The 19041-nt window shown below is 30.6% G+C and overlaps 1 protein-coding gene across 2 annotated transcripts in view; it reads right to left on the reverse strand.

Moving 5' to 3' along the window:
- Positions 1 to 2125: 2125 nt before the first annotated feature.
- Positions 2126 to 19041, reverse strand: part of LOC107438166 (BCL11 transcription factor A) — a 208469-nt gene continuing 191553 nt past the window's right edge. For both annotated transcript variants that reach the window (XM_016050376.4, XM_016050377.4), the window contains exon 3: positions 2126 to 4894. In XM_016050376.4, the coding sequence (XP_015905862.1) occupies positions 2358 to 4894 (2537 nt within the window). In that variant the 3' untranslated portion in view covers positions 2126 to 2357. The remainder of the gene's footprint in view (positions 4895 to 19041) is intronic.

The raw sequence follows: 19041 nt of genomic DNA on the forward strand, positions 1-19041 counted from the left end.
TTATTAAAGATTTATTTCCGATTTTGTTGAAATAAAAGAAATTTTTTAAAATTTTAAAGCAAATAATATTTTAAGCATTTAATTAGAACAAATATTTACCACTGTTGACCTCATTTAAATGTGTTCCTAGATTAGTTTTTTAGTTTAATATTACAATGTTAGATATAAAACTATTATTTTTCAAACCACATTCGTTTTCTCCTCCATAGAAATAGGTGTACTCTTGTACATACCAGATAATAGGAATCTTTTGTCATATTCTAGACTCCAAGATGCAGCGAATGACCAACACCATGGCAACCTAGAACAGCAGAGGCAAAATTCCAAGAAGCATTCAAAAGGTAAACTGTATGAAACATATTTTTGTGATATCTAAATAATTTTTAATATTAGTTTATTGCATGAGAATTCTTTTTTTTCATTACTTATTTTTAACTTTCCTTCATTTCTGTAATACGAGAATTCAAAATTAATAATCTAAATTATGCTCATGCTGATTAATGTTAATTAATTTAAAAAAGTCATTGAAAATTCATGTATAAATAAGCATAACATCACAATATTTAATAAAATATAAGTTAACGAAATACATATTACGACGTAAATGTTATGTGACAGCATAAATTAAATTATAACAACATCAATAACACTAATTAATGAAATAAAATGAATGATTAATAATGTTACTTAGTAAAAATTACTTTATCTTAAATAATATTGTTATCAAAATCAAAATTATCTAAGTTTTTAAGAAATCAAATGTGATTATAACACATTTGATAAACTTTTTTAAACAAAAAAAAATCAATAAAAAAATTATTAATGATTATAAGAAAATCTTATACAACACATTAATATAGATGAAAAACTAAGATTAAACTTCTTTTATTTCTACTATTATCCGTCTCTTTGTGTAAACTCTTATATATGGAAAATAAAATTAAGAAAATTATGTTATCTACTTAAAATGTTAATATATTTTAATTTCCAAGATCAAAATATTTGAAATTAATGTTTCAAATTTACCATAAGCAAACCTTTTGCTAATCGGAATCTTGTCTAATTATAGGAATTAAAAGAGGTATTTGCGGTTTATAGTTATACCCAAAGAAACTGTAACCGTATACATGAAACTGTTAACAATGTTATTCCCACATTGTTTACACATCAGATTGAAATGTTGACAGAAGTTCAAAACACTGAAATATAAATATTTTAAAGAACTTGAAAAACCCACGAGTTCCTAAAATATTTCCTGAAAACATTTTCAGTATAATTTTTTTTTATCTCCTTCAGTAGGAGATATACAAACTGGTATTAATTTGCCTTCTTTTCTTGGAAAGCACGGTTATTGAAATTGTAAAAAGAATTATGTTCAACTCTTTCTTAATAGTTCTTAACTTTTAAACTCAAAATTTTTGAGTTAAAAGCACAAAACTATTTTGTTTCAAGCCGAACATATAAAATTTAAGGAAATATTTTTTTCAAAAAAGATATTCATTTTTTTTTTAGATTCCAAAAAACTGTTTTCTTCAAATTACATCATACAGCATGGCGTTTCATTCAAAATATATTTTACCACAAATGGCTATAGACACAACTGAAATAGATTCGTCGAATAAATATAAAAGAAAAGTGTTTAAAATGTAACCACCTCAAAACACGGTAACATCGGGCATTTAGTATTTAACTACAAAAAATATTTAACAGTTCTTTTTTCAATATTTAAAAATGTTTTTTAGACGAAGAATATAAAAGCATACTGATATGAAATTGTTTGATATGAAACAGAAAAAGAATAAACAAAAGGCAAAGAAGCGCTAAATGAAAAAGTTAAAAAGCCGCTTGGTCCATAGCTTTTGAAAAGAATAAAGCAAGAAAGGAAAATAAGCCCTTGTTAGAGATGTTAGTTTTGTTTCAAACTACAACCTGAATTTTTTATATCAAAACTCTAAAAAGACATTTTTCAAAAACTTTCTATAGCCTATATCTAACGAATCATCAAACTTATTTCATACAACTAAATACTCTTTACTTTTTTAAAGTTGAGTTTCAGTCACACACATAAAAAATGTGGTCATTATGCAACAGTGAGGGAAGGCTTTTTCTTAAATTTATATTTCTCTTCAAATATTCATAGGAGAGTGTGTGTGATTTAAAATTTAAAACCATCACACTAAGAACACATGCACACATAATTTTTCCAAATTACCAATGTATGGGCTAAAGTTTCAAGGGCCATCAGCCACATAAAAAGAAAATTCCACATCACAGAGAAATTGAAAAATAATATATATTTATATATTTATTTTTGTTCAATAAATTCTTGGAAACACATTAGACGTGAAGTATTTGTTTCATGTCAAGTCTTTTGAGTCTGAGTCTCTGTCCATGTAGGTTACACCGGTTGCATTTTGGTTCACGACACACTTCCTCATGTGTTTTTCCAAAGTACTCGGCACAGAGAACGGCATGTCGCAGAACCGGCATCGGTATACGTCTTTGCCAAGACGCCCATGCGTCTTCATGTGTCGTGTCAACTTTGAACTCTGAGCGCATGCGTAACTGCAAAGTTCACACTTGTACGGTTTTTCGCCAGTGTGTGATCTGCGATGCACGGTGAGGTTACTACAGTTCTTGAACACTTTGCCGCAATATTCACAGGTGTCGTTGCGGCGTTGTTCCTTGGTACTTGCGCCACTCTTAGAGGAATTGACCAGGATACCGGGAATAGGAGTGACGGATGCTCCACCTCCACTGGTACCTGGACGTGGACTCATCGATCTACTGCTCATATTAGTTGGGGTGACTGACTTCAAGGCACTTTCAGAAGAGGAAGATTTGATGTGGCGGGAATATTCCGTATCATATATTTCTCTGCTCGAGGATCCATGCACAGATGGTAACCATAAACCTGCGTATAACGGATCTCTGTCATTGCTATTCCTTATATGATCAGTAAAATCAAGTTTTAAACGTTTAGTCGCTTCAAATGTATTATTATGGTGATGATGATGATAATCGAAGGCACCAAATATACTATGCCCGAAATCCATAGAGTGTGGAGGCAGGGGCATTGATTTGTTACTTCCTCCGTGGCTATTGATGTTGTTATTGCCATCTTCTTTGTTGTTCAGTCGTTCAGGTCCATTCTCGGTGGCAAAATTACGTTTCTGGCTTGATATTTCTGTATCATCTTTCAGTGAATTTTTCAACGAACTCTCTTCTAAAGCTTTTTGATAAGCTTCGTTGTATTGTTGAATATTGCTTAACCCAATCTTGTCCATTACTTCACTCAAAAGAGAATGTCTTGGTTCAGGCTTAGAATTTTCTTTATCTCGACTATTGCTTCCATTCTCACCATTGCTAACACTTATTGTATTACTACTATTATCGTTATTCGTTGTAATATCAACTGTGGAAGGTTTAGATGTTTTATTTTGTTCAGAAGAAGGAGATTCTCTTGGAATAGGAGTTGAATTCGAAGGCCCTCTCGTACTTAGATCTTCTGCCATCATAATTTCATTGCTATCATCTAGATCTTCTTCGTCATCTAATTCATCTTCCTCTTCTTCATCTTCATCATCTAAATCTTCTTCGTCTTCCTCATTATCGGCTGTCTGACCATCTGATGCATCTTCCTCATCATCGAGGCTTCTCCCAACTTGTCTGTCTCTCTCTTTGCCTGTCTCAGAAGTTGAATCAGGAGTTGATCGAGGTGATTCAAGACTATTATTTTCAGAAGCATTTGTCATTTTCCCGTTACTACCTTGGTGCGTTTTCATGTGCCTTTTCAGTTTGCTAGCTTGACTGCAGGTATGTTTGCAAATTAGACATTTATAAGGTTTTTCCCCTGTATGGGATCGTCTATGCACAGTCAGGCTGCTTTGGAATCTGAAAGCTTTTCCACAGAATTCACATGACCAAGATTTGAGCAACTTAGGGGAGCCATCAGCAGCATCTGTAGCGCCACCACCTTTGCTACTTGTTGAAGAAGCGGAAGATCCCGAATGAGCTTGATTATTATTGTGCTGATGACTTGGAGCAGGAGTGATATTGCCACTGGAAGAATTGTGAAGGTTTAGCGCCGGTTGAGGCGTAGAAGTAGGAGTTGAAGGTTGTGATGAGGAAGACATTGTAGGATGTGTGAAAGGTGGGGTTAATTTTCTAGGGGAGGCTGCCACTGTTGTCGGACTTGTGGCTCCCGCTAGTTGCCTTAGTCTTTGCGAGTAAAAGTCCATTTGTGGCTCAAAGCCTAAGCTCATTGGAGGTGGTCTGTGTCTGGTATCAATACCAAGAGGACCCCTATCAATAAAAGGATTGTGTGGTTCAAAGTTACCAATGCCTAAACCCGGTAAAGAAGGAGCAGAATGTGGTGGTGGATGTGGTTGATGATGGTTTAGACGATGGAATTGTTGATTACCATCAGGGTTGTTACTGTTCCCACTTGTGGATGATGATGTGGCTAAAATATCAACTCGGAAGTCTTGACTAGAAGGTCGAGCAAATATATTCGGCGGATTGAGCGATGTAGGAGGAAATTGTCTTTCTCCGAGAGGCATTCTCAAGAGTTGTAAAGCTGGATGATTTTCTAACGATAGTGCTTGTTGAGGTAAAACATTATGATGGTGGGCATTATGATGGTGACTGGGGCCGTTCATGGTTGAACATGGAGGTAACACCGGGGGAAGAGGAATTCCAAGAGAACTACTGCTATTGATGAGGGAAGGTGGTGGACCAGTAGGTTGAACGGAAGATGAAGATGAATTGCGACTGCCATGGTAAGGAGTAACAAGGTAAATCTTCATTCCATGCATGTGTTGGGCATGCTGTACTAGCACCCACGCTGAAGTAAAGGTTTGCTTGCATGTACTGCAGGTGTAGGTACTTGGCTCTAAAAGAGAAGAGTAAGCGATTAGAAAAATTCTGAAAATTCATATTTTCTAATAATTACAACAGAATTGTTTGAAATTCTTTGTATCAAATTTGCATTTTGATCTGTATTTTGCATCAAACTATATATATATATATATATATATATATATATATATATATATATATATATATATATATATATATATATATATATATATATATATATATATATATATATATATATATATATATATGTGTGTTGTTTTATGCTGTTTTAAAATTAGCACACTTCCAGGTTATTTATGTTGCTAAGCAGAGATTATCACAAATCATGCAAGATAGAAGAAACAACAATTTCATTTGATTTTCTAGGCTTTATATCTCAAAATGAATCGATATGAAGTTAATGGCCGCTATTCAAATGATTCAACCATTGGTTACAGTAACAGTTAGCTAAAACAATAGAATATTGTGGATATTAAAAGAGAAATACCGTGAAATTGCTAAATATAATATTGTATATTATATGTTATTTTTTAACATATAATAAATAGACTATCAAACATTCTATTCTATTAATATAATTAGATTAATATTAATAATGTATATTAATAGAAATTTTCATCTCTTATACTTGTTTCAAAGTTCCTTATTGTAGCATTTTGACTTGCTCAATAAAAATAATTTCAATTCGAGAAGGATGAAATGTGGCTTTAAATTTATATTTTTCTATAATATACCATATTTTACTATAATATAGTAATAGTTTACTATAATATAATAAAGTACTATACTATTATATTGTAAAAACTATACTGTAATACACTATATTATAACAATATTATAAATATATATATATATATAAAAATGATTGGTAAATATATATATATATAAATGATTGGTAAATATATATATATATATAAAAATGATCGTATATGAAAGGAAATTTACATTTCTTTTACTTGTTTCAAAGTTCTTTATAATAACATTTTGACTAGTTCACTGAAAATAATTTCAATTCACGAAGGCTGAAGCGCGGTTTTCAATTTTCTCTTATTTTGCTCCCATCTCTCTTAATCTAGTTTCATCAGCAAAGTCGTGCATTTACTGGGCTATGGAATAGTGGGAGGCATCAATCAGATTGTAAGTATGAGCTAGAAGCTAGAGAAAGAACGAAGGGGGATAGCTTGTCCTTCTTTATAGAAGCAGCGAGCAACTTTGGATGCAAAAACGCTGGGACGAGTTTGAAAAAAGAGAAGCAGCATGTTGTAGGACCTTGTCCAGTACAGAAGGGGTAGCGCACAGGAAATTAAAATATTCTTCAGATCGCGCAGTGTACATCAATCACTGTCAGGTCGAGTCAGCTCCGTATTTGATCGCAGAAATAGTTTAAACGTACAAAATTGAGCACAGGCAAGCTTTTTTTTTCCAGTTGTTCGCCTCCTAAAAAATTTTTTTTTGGAAAATTTTTATCGCATTTCAAAGGAACTGTCCAGAGAAAATTATTTTTAAAATTTTCTGGACGTGTATAACGTTAGCGTAGTAATTTAAATAATATAACAACGATTCTTGCAAAATCTAGAAAAAAATTATTTCAGGTTAATTTTGAGTATGATCTAAATTAATCAATTAAAAATCAGAATCTTGTTAGGTTTTAAGATGATGTGGTTAATTTTTAGTAGTTCTGAAGAAAAAGTACAGCAAATATGACTGATAGATTTAGTGAATTATGACAATTTTGTGAAGTATGTAATTTCAAATTGTGTATGAATTTGATGGATGTTCTTTCTTAATCGAATAATTTCTTTCATTTTCTGAAGACGAAGAGAATGACCGTAAATGAATTGAATTAATAATTTAATATGATGCTTATTTAGCACACATTAGATAATGTTTTACAGAAAAAGAAAATGAATTTTGTAATTTATACTTTTATGAATAAATTTTATTTTATATGATCTATTTTTGTGAATTTATAAGTAATCATGTGAATTATTTTATAATAAAATAATTGTTTCCATAATTTCACCCAGATAATTAATAAATTTATGATATTTTTTAGATTTTCTTTCACATTTTAGATTCCCAGATAAAAATTTTATGTCGGGGAGGTTTTTCTGTGGTTAGAAATAGTACGCATTTATTAGTTTAACTGTAAGGATACACTGTAAAAAATTTCGAATTAAATTACGGTATTAAGTATCGGGGCTTTGGGTGCATCATCCGTAAAACTAAATAGTTTTACGGTGAAATTCATTTTTACCGTAAAATATTATCCGTAATTTTTTCAGCAATATTTATTTAATTAGAGCGATTCAGTACTTTTACTGTAATAATTACTGCATATCATATTTTTTGTTCCACAACATGTTCCGGTAAAATTGGATTTTACAGTAAAATGGAAACTTGGTGATGTTACTTTTACCGTAATTGGATTCGGAATTTTTTACAGTGTAGGTCACACGTTTAAAGTCTGTGATGAAATACATATCTTGATGCAAGTTTATTGGAAATAGATGTTCTCTTTTCTTTTGCGAATCAATAAACTCTAGATTATCTTGGTTTAAAAATCTTTTTAAGAATCTTGAAGAAGAATCTTAGAATCTTTCTTGGATGAAGAATCTTGTTTTAGCAATTTCTTATGCAATTGCATTATTTTATGCCTAGCCTTCCTTCATATTACATGTATGGCAAAAAGTAGTTAGTAATAGTTTCTTTGGAAGCAATAGAATTACTATGACCCTCTTTCAACCATGATTGAAGAAATAACTTAATTTATTGTATTGATTTATAATAAAGAATTTGGTTCAATCTCATTAAGATGAATTCAATAATGAATTCAGCAAATTTATTAACTAATTAAGTGCAATAATTAGAGCATTCGTTATATGCTTTTCAATCTTAATTCTTGTAAATTAGGTAAGATAATCTAGCTCAGCGGTTCCAAAATGGTGTTCCGCTAAGCCATAGGGTTCCGTGGAAGGGTAAAAGGGGTTCCGATAGTTAAGACTTTTTCTATATCACAGCGAATTTTTGAAATTTTATTTACATTTAAATCTAAATAATAATTTATTAGTTATTTAATATTTCGGTTGTTTTATGAAATTATTTAAAGTAAAATGGCAATGAAAAAAGGGCAAAACTTTTTGTTTAACTTATATGATTTTTCGGACAACAATATCTTGAATGTATTATAAAAAAGAAACTGCATTCATTAAAAATTGCATTGATATTTCCTATCGTGCTTTTCAAGTCAAAAAAGAAAAAAAGAAAAAAAAAAAAGACTAAATTCGTTAATGATACGTTTTCCTGGTGACCATTTTCAACGCTTATAACAGCTTTTTTCAGCTTTCGTTTCCACAAAAAATCCTCATATGGATTATTTGTTTCCTTTTCGCTTATGTACATGACCCAAAAACTAATTTAAAACTAAATTAGATATATTATCAGGATTGGGAATTCAACTGTCGGTATAAAGCATAATTTAAGATTATTAATGAAAAAAAAAAAACGATGAAAAAATTTCTTTCCGTTTTTCAAATATTTTCAAAACAAAGTAGTCTTTTATTGGTTAATACGCTCACAATTGCTTATACATATTTTAATATTTATAAATTAGAGGTTCCACCAAAAAAAGTTCTATCATTTAGGGTTCCATAGATGAAAAAATTTGGATACCGCTGATCCAGCTTATTGCATTAAGAAATATAGTATTCATACCAATTAATACAGTCAACTTATAACTCAAATACGTCATTGTTTATGGTTAATTTTAATGCCGTGAAAAAGTTGAGTCATTTGCAGTTTGCTAAAAACAACCCAAGTGTTCTCCATCTGTCCTTCAGAATTGTGGGCAGATCCATTTTGAGCTCTCGTCTCAGTCGCTGTTTATTTTTCATTATACGGGCACCCTCTTCTCTTGCATTAAACAGCTGCAGATCCATCGTAGAAGAGACAGTGATATGCTGGACAACAAATTGTCACACTTCACAACCAAAGGCAAAAGATTTCTCTTCCGGGCTGTTTTATTGGGGATCGTTTAAATATTGATGTATGGGTCCGTTACCGTTATCGGTATTACCATTTCTTGCTAAAGTGAACAAAAAACTAGAGTTTAAATACTAATTATTTAACGCTTTATGCTAAAAAATATTAGTCTTCATTTATTTGGGCAAACAATTTGTTTTCTCCAATTAAAATTACTTGTGGAGAAACAGCGCGAAAATCATATCTTGGCATCAGGTGACATGTATTTTTAAATTTTAATTATTATTATCTTATTTGATTTTACTTGAAAAGTAAGGAGGAGAAAAATAAAAATAATTGTTAATTAATTTAATAAATACAATCAGACCCATAAGCTACTTTTGAATTCAAAACACGTTAATTAATGTGAATAATATAATTGTGCATAATAATGTAAAAATCATAATTATAATGCGAAATGTAGAAAGCATAAAAAGCATAATTATGAAAATCAATTTTTTTAAAACAAAAATACGCCATTACATTAGCCTTTTAAATTTGAAATAAATATAAAAAATGATAGTTTAGAAGACAAATAAATTAAACTTAAGATTTAACCATATCGCTACTCTCAATCAGTGAAAGCATGAATTTATATGATCTCCCTATTAAATATATTTGACATAAATTTGTTTTATAAATTTTAGACGCACTTAAATATAGCTAAATGCATGCTTGTAAGGTTCATATTAAATTGCATTTAGCACTATATCGCTTATATCTTTTTTCAATTTTTTTTAATAATTTCTTTTTTAGTTGAAAGAAGAACGCGAAAATTCTTTTTCGAATAAAAAAATGTGCTAAATGTGCTAAAAAAATGTAAAAAACTAAACTTTAAACTCCGTTACTGATATTTAAAAACTGAAACAATTTTTACTGAATCTCTTACAGATGAAAATAAATTCAAAACATATCGCAGTTAACATTTGATATTTAATAATTTTTATAGGTGTTTTTTGTGTTCTGAACCCTAGAATTGCTTTTTTTATTATTATTCTAAAGGTTATCGGAAAAGCGTATCTCAAAATAGAAATAGAGTGTTTGACACAGTATGTCGGCTTTCGTCTCTGGCTCCACTAAGCTCTTTATTCTTCTTCTATTATTCTACATTTGAAGCAAATATTTATAATTTATAAAACTTTATATCAACTCAAACACGTTCAAAATGAGTTGAATGAAACAATTACTATCAACCTCATTGAACTTCAAATTGATGTTCCTCAAAACGTTCAAACTGATGTTCATATTTTTTAAATATCTAATAATCACCTTGATATTAGTTTGCGCAATAATGGAATCTTTTATCCTATTTTTATGTTTAGAAATTATTAATACTTGCTAAAGAAATATGCTATTCTGCGAAGAATGAAATTTTAATATTTTTTGATACTTTTTTATATTTTGCTTACAATTTTTTTTAAGTATATTAAATCAGAAGCAAGATTGGAATAATGTTTATAATTTCCAAAAACATTTCATGACTTATAGGGAAATAAATAAATAAGCCATTGCAATTCCCTTCCTTATAGTAGTACAAACATAGAAATAATTAGCTGTATTTTATATTGCAATTACTTTTCTCTTTAACAGTCTTAAACTCAGTACAAAGTAAAAAAAAAAAACTGTGAATACAATTTGGAGAAGCCCCATACATAACAAATCAGCACCCTAAAGGTGCAGGAACAAATATCCATTGCGTTAGGCATTTCTTTCCAATGATGCATGAACTTCAAGGTGCAGTACCATGTCCTTTTCGCATTTCAGACACCCCCGCCACCAATGTGGGCCATAGGTGATATATGGACAAAGTGATGGATAGAATGGTCGGGCCAGTTGCCCCCTCCTCTTCTCTATGCAGATTAATGATTTTGCCTTTTTGGCATTTGAATATAAAAAACACAAAGATTGGACAGCAGATGCTGTGGTTCTGGAGGATGGTTTGAATAGAGTGGGTAAGGAGATGTTGATGTTTTGGTGATGGATCTCTGTGATGATCAGACCGTTACAAATATCAATTGTTGGTCATGTCATACAAATGAGATGTTTAGAACCCTCTCCCGTGTTTATTAGTAGATTTGAAAATGTTGATTTGCTTATAAAAATCATTTTAGTGCATATAAGCAAGCGAATGGTCAATTTTGTAATGTACTGTAATGAGTGCGGCATTAACAATACAAATTTGATTTTGATACATTTTTAATTTCTTTTAGTTATTAATGCGTAAATAAATTTTTTCTTAAGCACTTGCGGAAGAAATTCAGAATTTTTATTGGAGGGGTATATTACATGATTAACACAGATTTAATCATTCTTCAAACATTTTTTTGAAGTTATGCCTTTTCTGCTGAAGGTTTATGCTATTCTTTATGCAACGGTCGTTCCTTCAAATGATAAAAATAATTACTATTCTTAACATAGGGGTTAGAACAATATTTTGTGCTGCGTAGAACTCATTATACTGCATGGAATGTTTTGTGGAAATAAAAAAGAAATTGAGTCGCATGCAATCTTGTATTAAATTTAAATATACTTCAAATTTGCTGCACAAGATGTAAAATGAATTATGCTTGTGTTTGGGTTTGATTTTGCAGTGAAATTTTACAGCAATTCGGGTCAAACTGAGTAATTTTTATAAAATTAATACAGCATCTAGTATGTTGCAAAGTGGTCTTATGTTTTTTAAGAAAAAAGATAATTAACATCTGAGTGACACTATTTAATTATGGAGGAACTCATAACATGACTATAGTAAATCATAGCTCTTTTGTACATTCTCATATAAATCGATTCGGAAGTGGAATAAAAAAATTGACTCTTAGAGCCTTTTAGGCTCTAAGAGTCAAGCGAAAACTTTAATGGGTCGAAATATATTTCAATTCAATTTGAACTCTAATAACGTGTAATCTAGTTTAAGAAGGATAAAACCTGCACTGTAAATTAAGAGAGTCATTGTGGCTCAGGGGATAGAGCATTGACCTTTCAATGAGGTGAACTGGATTCGAATCCCAGTGATAGCTGGTCGATACGAATTCCGCACCCGGCTCGCACTGTCCACAGTGCTGACGTGAAATATCCTCAGATGTAGACGGATTATGGGCTGAAGTCCCCTTGCCGTTAGAATAATCATAGGAGGTTTTCGTGGTTTTCCTCACGATGTAACGCAAATGCGGGTTGCTTCTATCAAAAGGTCCTCCCCGAATTAAAATTTCTCCCAATACTTTAGACAGGAGATCTCTTGTCTTCCAAATAGCTCTCAAAGTTACAAGAATACGGAGTTGAACATTAGTAGTCTTAAACCCAAAAATTGGGTCTGCTGTTCAACGACGGTTATAAAATGAAATGAGACGCAGATTTCGAAAATTGAAGTGAATTCGCGCAACATTATGACTCAATATTATTCTCACTATTGTTATTCTTATGCGAAACTATTTTTAAGTGTGTATATAAAATACGAAATTACAAATTTGTGTTACGCATAATTTACTATTGTACATTTTAAAGGACAGGATTATTTCGATTTATTGCATTGTAAATATCTTCAACTGAAACTGAAAGATTACTAATAGTGTAATATTTCTCACAACTCTTCAAGAATCTAACGCTGAACAAATTTGACAAGGGTGTGGAAGTATGGAAATAAAGATGTTCTTGAAAACTGTCCTACATAGCTACTGAAGCCGGACAAATGACCGACAGATTATTATATTCTCGTGACATTTGTCTGAGTGACCGGACATTCGGACTTTAAAAAGGCAGGAAGATGTCCAGAACGGACATCAAAGGGTGATCAGCCGTCTGTGAATGAAGGGTTGACAAAAGAGTGCCTTTTCTTCGATCGTTACTTGTGTGGCTCTCTTCTCCCTCTTTATATCGTTATCGTTATTTTCATGCAGTCTTTTCTGTGATTTTGGAATAAATTTCAGACATAAACTGAAAATAACGGGCGTTGACCTTATTTAAGTACGTTGTTTTGCTACTCAAATTTGCCATTGGTGCAAAATGGAAGTGTGAACAGTTTTAACACTAGAAAGACTGAAATGTAATATATACCTATATTGCCCAAAAGCAGTCAAAATGACTGGATTGTAAAAGAATAAATAATGTGTAAAGAAATTTGTTTAAAATTAATTTTCAATACTTTTTACATTATTTACAGTTATATGACAAGTTATTAGTAAATGTTAACAATAAAAAAATTAAATATTTTGCAAAATTCTAAGAAATTGTGTCATTATATACATCATTGTTTTTCTAATTGAAATTAAAAGCAATCGAAATGACTTCCTTAGGCAATTTAGTGTTAAGAAAAATACATGGATAAAAAAACGTATTGTCATAACTATGGTAAAATTTACCATGTTTCTGGCTTTTTGGAAATACCGCTCCATAATTTTTATCAAGGCGCCTTGATAATGATTTTGGTAAAATTAACAATTAAGTATGGTTTTATAATATGTGATGAAATTTGGCAAATTTATGATGATACCTTAGAACATGGCATAATTTTTTTTTCTTTCAGTTTTGTACTTTTTAATAAATGTGTGGTAATAAGAAGTATAATTTTAAGACTAGAATTTCTGGAACCGTTACCATATAGACTGAAAAATTCTCAAATATATGGTTTAAATACCGTATATTTTGGTTTTAATTACCAGAAAAAAAAATTTTTTTACTAAAAATATCATTATTCAATTCCGTAATTTTACATGATATTTAAATGGTCTACAACAAATACTTAGCTATTTATTCACTTGATTTTTAAAACATAATTTTATTTTAAAAATATCTGAGAGATTTTTTTCTTTCAAGTCACTACATGTTTTAAAAATATTTTACCGAGTCAATATTTTTATGATATTGGTGGTCGACATTTTAAAAGTAAATTGTGGGTGGAGGCAATTTCTAAGAGTTATTTTGGAATGTTTGTTTTTACTTCATCCTTTAAATTATCTATTTGTGGATTTGCTTATGCGTATTTTGTTGAGACAGAATTTTTATTCTAGCCTAATAAATTACTTTTGCTTAAACATATTGTTATTTATTTACTTTTCATAAAAAAAATCATTTATTGATTTTTATACAATAGAGAATTTCCACTGAGATGTCCAAAACGAGTTGCTTGAAATCAATATATTTGTCCAAAATAAGTTAAAAATATAAGTACAAAATATGAATACATAAAATTAGTTTTATTCATATTCATAAAATGAAATTCCTTAAAATTATAATTTCTGATTGCCCGTTCCCCGTGGAACCACCATGCATAATTTTAAATTATGTTATGGTTCTATATTGTTTCAAGAAATATTATCTATATTTCATCATGTATGGTTTTAAGTATTAGTTACGAGAAATATCTTTCCAATTTTTTCAATTATTGTAATGCCCGTAACACATAAAAGCTCCAAAAAAGGAAACTTTTAAAATACATATAAGTGTAGAATAGTCTTTTAATACCATGCGATAATTTAGATGTAATTTGTAATTTATATACGATGTAATAATAAGATGAATGGATACATATCGTATTTTCGTGGAATAATTTTGCCGAAAGAATCCTGTCCCGCAGTGGGCTGATCGTTAAGACACGGTTCCCAGCAGATCACCGAAGTCAAGCATCACTGGCTGCGGTCAGTGTGCGGGTGGGTGACCACTTGGATCAGCCTGCATAGGGAGCGAGGGTGTGCAGTATTGGTCCTCGTTAAACTGTTCTACCGTAAAGTGCTCGACTTCGCGTGCAGGTCGTCGGGCTATCGAAGCGGGGGTGCCATCCCCTCCGCAGAGAATCAAAATTGTGATGGCATGTCGTCGGATCATCCTCAGGGATGTTTCCCAGACCGTCGCCAATAGCCCATTGTGCAGCTCTAGTACGACGTAAATGGACAACAGCAACGGCCGAAAGAATCCTTTAAAAAATAAAATTTCCTTTCAAAGATTACAAACTAATCAAAAATGTTAAACTACTTGCTTCTAAACGTTTTCTTATTTTTAGAAACCACTTCGCTTGAAACAAGACAGGAAGTATATCAATTCACTTAAAATGTATTATCAACGGACGTGACATTTTACTAAAATAATCATTTGCGATGTTAGAAAAGGTTCAAAGGCAAAATAATTTCAATTTTGCTAAAAGAATGACGCTTCTCTGATTTTTAGCTTCTCTCTGAGCCTTATTCGACCATAAAATAATTTTTATTTACCATATTTTTATAGATAAAAAAAGCATTTTGAAAAGCAAATAGTCATGACTTACTTTGTCTTTTGTACATCAAATCAACAAATAATATTTAAGCTTTCTCATGAAATTAGAAATCAGCAATGTTTAGATTCACTTAAAAAGATTAATTTAATCTTGATTTAGACTGAAACTTCAAGTCAGTCATTTCAATTCGTTGCTTCAAAACAAACTTTCCATAGCCTTTAAGTCTCCCATATTCCATCTCAATTTAAAATTTATGCGTACAAACCCAATAGGAGATGTAATCCTTAAGGTATTTAGCATTCGATACGCTTTTTAATTGAATTATCACTTCATTTAATTAGTACTAAATTTAGTTTGAAGCTGACGTTCAAAGTACTTCAAAGTTACGTCTCACACTTTATTTTACTTAGGGAAATCAAATTAAAAAATTCCCAACAGAACTGAAAATTAAATTCTTATTTAACCGGCACCGTGTTTCACTTATGGAGAATGCTTTAATCTCCGATTCAAGTGATATGATGACAAAATTGATTTCGAATCCATCCCAAACACTTAACTATTTCAAACAATTTCATTGCCAAGAAGATTCAGAGGGGGAAAAAAACAACCAAAAACAATTAAACTCTTGTCTCGAATTGTATTTAATTTAAGAAATGTTTTAGAAAAGTTAATCAAACCATTAAATCTAGCTCTCAAGTTCGTCAAAGCATTGAAATTTTTTTTTTTGAAATCGGAGACATGTTTGATCAAAAGGATGCGAAAACTAAATATCTCTTTCAAAACATCCAATCTGGATGAATACTAATTTGAATGAAATACATTTGTACACAGTTAGACCAGGATCCAAACGTCAACTTAACATTTTGATTTTGAGAAGGCAGAAACCAACTTCACAGGTAAGAAAAATGCAGAAGATTCAAAATCGTTTTAAAAGCTTCTTAAGATTAAAGAGAATTTACTTCGATAATTGTCAAAGGATTGGAGACTAGATTAAATCACAGCCTTTATTTATTTTTTTTCTTCTCCATCTTGTCCCCTTCTAATTCCCATTCTCTTCCTATGCTAACAATACCGGCGAAACTAATTTCGCTTATTTAATGAAATTCACCCGAAAGCCTTTTCCTCAGCTAATTAAGTTTTCTCGTTTGGCTTATGATAAAACACGATTGAACGTTAATTAATAAAAATTCGAAGTACTTAATTATTTTTCACTAGAAGCTTCTTCTGTTTAAGGAAGAGCAACAGCAACTGGAAAAGAAAGACAAACCCGATAGATGGCGCTGATGATGTCCCGTTTTGCAATGTTGCCTACAGTGTTCGCTTCACTGTCAAGTCAAAGAAGGCTGGAAATGTTTTTAGTTTTGCTATTGCTCGAATACGTAATTAATTTTTCCAGCAGTTTGATACGTTCTAGAACAACAGGTAAATAATAATAACACAAAACGAAATGGAGAAAAAAGAATTGCGAATTATTTCATTTATTGTCTCCTATGCTTTAATTTTCGGGAGGCGTTGAAATTTTCTGTGTTTCGTGAAGAAAAGATTGTGCATTTCGCGTGAAAAGACGCAGAAAATAATGAATTCTTTATCTTCTTGAACTGAATAGGAAACAAAGATATTAAACACAGTTCTTTCATAGCATATTAAATATTCTATTTCTTTCTTTCTTAATATTCAAGACGAGAAAGAGCGAATTGAATTTTAATTCTTTAGGTATATCATGTCAAATACAGAAGTAAAAAAAAATAGTGATTTAACAGAAAAAATATACAATGCATTTCTACAAATTACATGCAACACATGCAAAAAGGAAACAGCATACATCTTTGATTGCATAAATGCTGCTCTTTCCAAAATTGCCTATAACCCTTTTTCTTAATTTGACTGTCGTTCTAATTACAATGGAATAAAAAAAAAATCTCATCCAATTTATAGTATCATAATTGGAGCGGATTGCTTCAGAAGCTATAGTGTCCAGAAATGGACACTGTTTATTGCGATTCGTATTCTCGTTATCATTGGTGGTTTTTATGTATTATTCTCCCTACTCGTAGCATTCTCAACCGGATGGACATTAACCTGGGGTGACTATCATAACTATTAATCGAAGGACTCTAATCAGATGTTGGTTAAAATCATACTGTGTTGGGTAAAATGAGGAATAGTTTTGCTGTTATCTTTGAATATCTGTTAATATCATGGAAAAAGTTTCTGACAAAAAAAGGTTTGGCCGGACACTTAACTTTATACTTCGTTTTTTCCTCTGAAATGGTTTCATATTTAAAAGAATTCTGAGGCAATTGTTTCTTGTCTTAAACTTATTTCAAAGACAATCTATTTATCGGCAGCAATAAATGAAATGGAATTAAAGTCTTCATAGATTTTAGTGCGGTAAAATTGGAAATCATGGTCATGGTTATATTTTTCCTACAACTGAACCAAAAGCTATAGCTAATATTGATTACGCTATGTATTTGCAGTTATCTCAAAACTCCTTTTCGTTGTAAAAGGCATATCACATTAAGTTGTGAAATTGAAACCAAAAGGTAGTCATAGTGGTTAAGGCTTTTTCAGATATCTCAAAACTCATTTTCATGGTAAGAGATTTATCGCAATTAGCTGTGAAATTGAAACCAAAAGGTAGTCATAGTGGTTAAAGCTTTTGCAGATATACCAAAACTCATTTTCATGCTAAGGGATTTTTCGCATTCAGTTGTGAATTTGAAACCAAAGGTAGTCATGATGATTAATGCTGCTACAAATTAATGCTGCTCTCAAAACTCCTTTTCAGTTAAGATCACTTTTTACTGTGCAAACTGAACCAGAAGCTAGTTTTATTGACAAAGTAATGTTAGTGTTGTAATTTCAAAAATCATTTTCAGAGTTTCATTTGTTACAAAAACCGTTTGTTACAAAAAAAGTCAAGTATTGGCTTACTAATTTGGTTTTCGGTTCATATAAAAAACGGTTTTGATGAGTATATGAACAAATAAAAACTTAAATTTGTTATCGGATGAAATTTATTTGAGTGTTTGTTTTAAACACGAAATAGAATTTTTATTAAAAATTTTTGACGCAATTTTTTTTTTAAATCAGCGTTTTCCTAAAATAAAAGAACTAAGTCTTTTGCTTTCTTGAACTAACACACTTACTTAATATAACCGTACTTAATATAATTCTTCGTGTTAATAGCTAAATGCACAGTAAAATAATACGAATAAAAATCAATAAATTTGTAATTAAATGGTTTTTAAAACTTAAAATTATTTAGTAGAACTTAATTTTTATAGAAAGCAAATCTGAAGTATTTCAGATACTTTAACTTTAAAGCCAAATCCTTTAAAATCGCTTTTAAAAGTTCGAATAAATGCCAATATGTAGCCTAATAGACTGATTCAAGTTAAATTTGAAGTATAATCGATACAAACTCTTGAGTCAGAGACAGTTTTTCCAATTTTCAAAAATAAAATGTGAAAGTGTCATTTGAGAGTGTTTAGTTATAAGGGGGATCACTCTGCATCAGGATAAAGGAATAGGTAATTAATGACATTTTATTCATGGATGATTGAAATTATTTTTTCATAACTTTTTATACTACATAATACACTGATATGGCGTGAAATTAATTAATACATATTTCCATTGTAACAGCAAGAAAAAATGTTTATTTTTAAACCTCATAATACATTCATTTTGCATGTCAAGTGCAAATTAAAGCGAAAATAAGTTGGTTTGATTAAGAAAATATTATGTATTTTATAAATTTTATTTTAAGTTCCATTCAGAAATAGCTAAAACAATAAATATGATAATAATAAGCATAATAACAATGAGTATGATAATAAATAAGAGAACAAAAAAAATTAATAATAATAATTATAAAAAATAACATTAATAATACTTAAACAGTTTGCAAAGCAAGCAAAATTTAATGCATA

This window comes from Parasteatoda tepidariorum, chromosome 10 (genome assembly GCF_982258835.1).
Source record: "Parasteatoda tepidariorum strain Cologne lab strain chromosome 10, Ptep-v5.0, whole genome shotgun sequence".
Taxonomy (NCBI): Eukaryota; Metazoa; Arthropoda; class Arachnida; order Araneae; family Theridiidae; genus Parasteatoda; species Parasteatoda tepidariorum.